Source organism: Rhinopithecus bieti, unplaced genomic scaffold (assembly GCF_001698545.2).
Source record: "Rhinopithecus bieti isolate Rb0 unplaced genomic scaffold, ASM169854v2 scaffold_3316, whole genome shotgun sequence".
In the NCBI taxonomy this organism is placed as follows: domain Eukaryota; kingdom Metazoa; phylum Chordata; class Mammalia; order Primates; family Cercopithecidae; genus Rhinopithecus; species Rhinopithecus bieti.
This window is the reverse complement of record NW_016804424.1, coordinates 774,687-775,924: the sequence shown is the minus strand read 5'-3', so window position 1 is coordinate 775,924 and position 1,238 is coordinate 774,687. Positions and strand designations below refer to the sequence as shown.

The 1,238-nt window shown below is 37.3% G+C and overlaps 1 protein-coding gene across 1 annotated transcript; it reads right to left on the bottom strand.

The window, feature by feature from the left end:
• Positions 1-265: 265 nt before the first annotated feature.
• LOC108527083 (cytochrome c oxidase subunit 7C, mitochondrial-like) lies at positions 266-594 on the bottom strand. The gene has a single exon (XM_017868249.1). The coding sequence runs from the start codon at positions 592-594 to the stop codon at positions 397-399; it is 198 nt and encodes a 65-aa protein (XP_017723738.1). The 3' UTR covers positions 266-396.
• Positions 595-1,238: the final 644 nt, after the last annotated feature.

Genomic DNA, 1,238 nt, shown 5'->3' with positions numbered 1-1,238 from the left:
CACATCTTAACTAGTAACGCCCACTTGTTTTCCACTGAAAATGGCAAATTCTTCCCAGGGCCCTCNTTTTTTTTTTTTTGATTTGTATTTCCCTTTTATTGCATAAATTACCAACAAAATCCTGACCTGGGAATCAAAAATTTAATATAACCTCAGTTTAACACTATTAAATAAGCTAAATCACAGAGTAATACTGGAATGTTACCCAAATTAATAAAGTAGGCAAATGGCCAAGTATTACATTCCCTATTTCAAAAAAGAGGCATTAAGCATTCATGTCATAAGTTTATTGACAAACATATCTAGTATGCCATGAGTTAGAGTTTGATCCATTTCCAGAGGCTGTATCTCTTAAAATGCTCTTCATATCTGTTAAATGGACGAACTGAAACATCCTTATGATTTAAGCAGTTGGTGTCTTACTATAAGGAAGGGTGCAGCAAATGCAGATCCAAAGTACAAACACATCTTAACTAGTAACGCCCACTTGTTTTCCACTGAAAATGGCAAATTCTTCCCAGGGCCCTCCTCATAGTGGCTCCTGTGGCTCACAACCACAGAGGTTGTGAACCTCCGGATGCTGTGGCCCAACATAGCGCTGCTGGAAGCTCTGCGAAAGGCGCAGAGACCGAGGACGGATGAAATGGTGGCACCTCACCAAGACCTTGTTTTCAGGACCTAGATATTTTTAAGTAATTGATTTTATATTTAATTCCTGGGTAATATATTCTGTATGATTTCTATCTTTTAAAATTCATTAAAGCCTTTTACACTTCAAGGAAAAGATATTTTAAGTGGCTTCATCATTACCAAAATCACCATTAATCTCAAACTTTTATGTGAATATTCTCTTCAGCTTTGTTCCCTCTCTGACGTTTTGTTCTTCTCTAATGATGCAGTTGTCTGTAGATCCCTCTCAGATGGTGGCTATTTTCTCTTTCAAATCTCTCAGAACATGTTTTCTGGAGATAGGGTATATTTCTTTCATACTCCATGTTGCGACTTCCAGATCATTTTCCTCATGTATTAAAAAAAAGTCTCTGTTTGCAATGCCATTATAGACCAGATCACCCACTGTCTTCTATGTTGTAGCCATCTGTCAATCTCGCAGGTACTAACAAGACTCACTTCCCAAATATTTTAACACCAGGTTGGTTGATAACTCTCTCCAACACTATTCTTTGGTTTCGATGATCGTAGTATTTACATAGATTAGTTCTTCATCCATAGTGCCTTAG

Bases quoted from the DNA above. Each gene is read 5' to 3' on its own strand.
- LOC108527083 (XM_017868249.1), bottom strand. From the start codon at position 594: ATGTTGGGCCACAGCATCCGGAGGTTCACAACCTCTGTGGTTGTGAGC.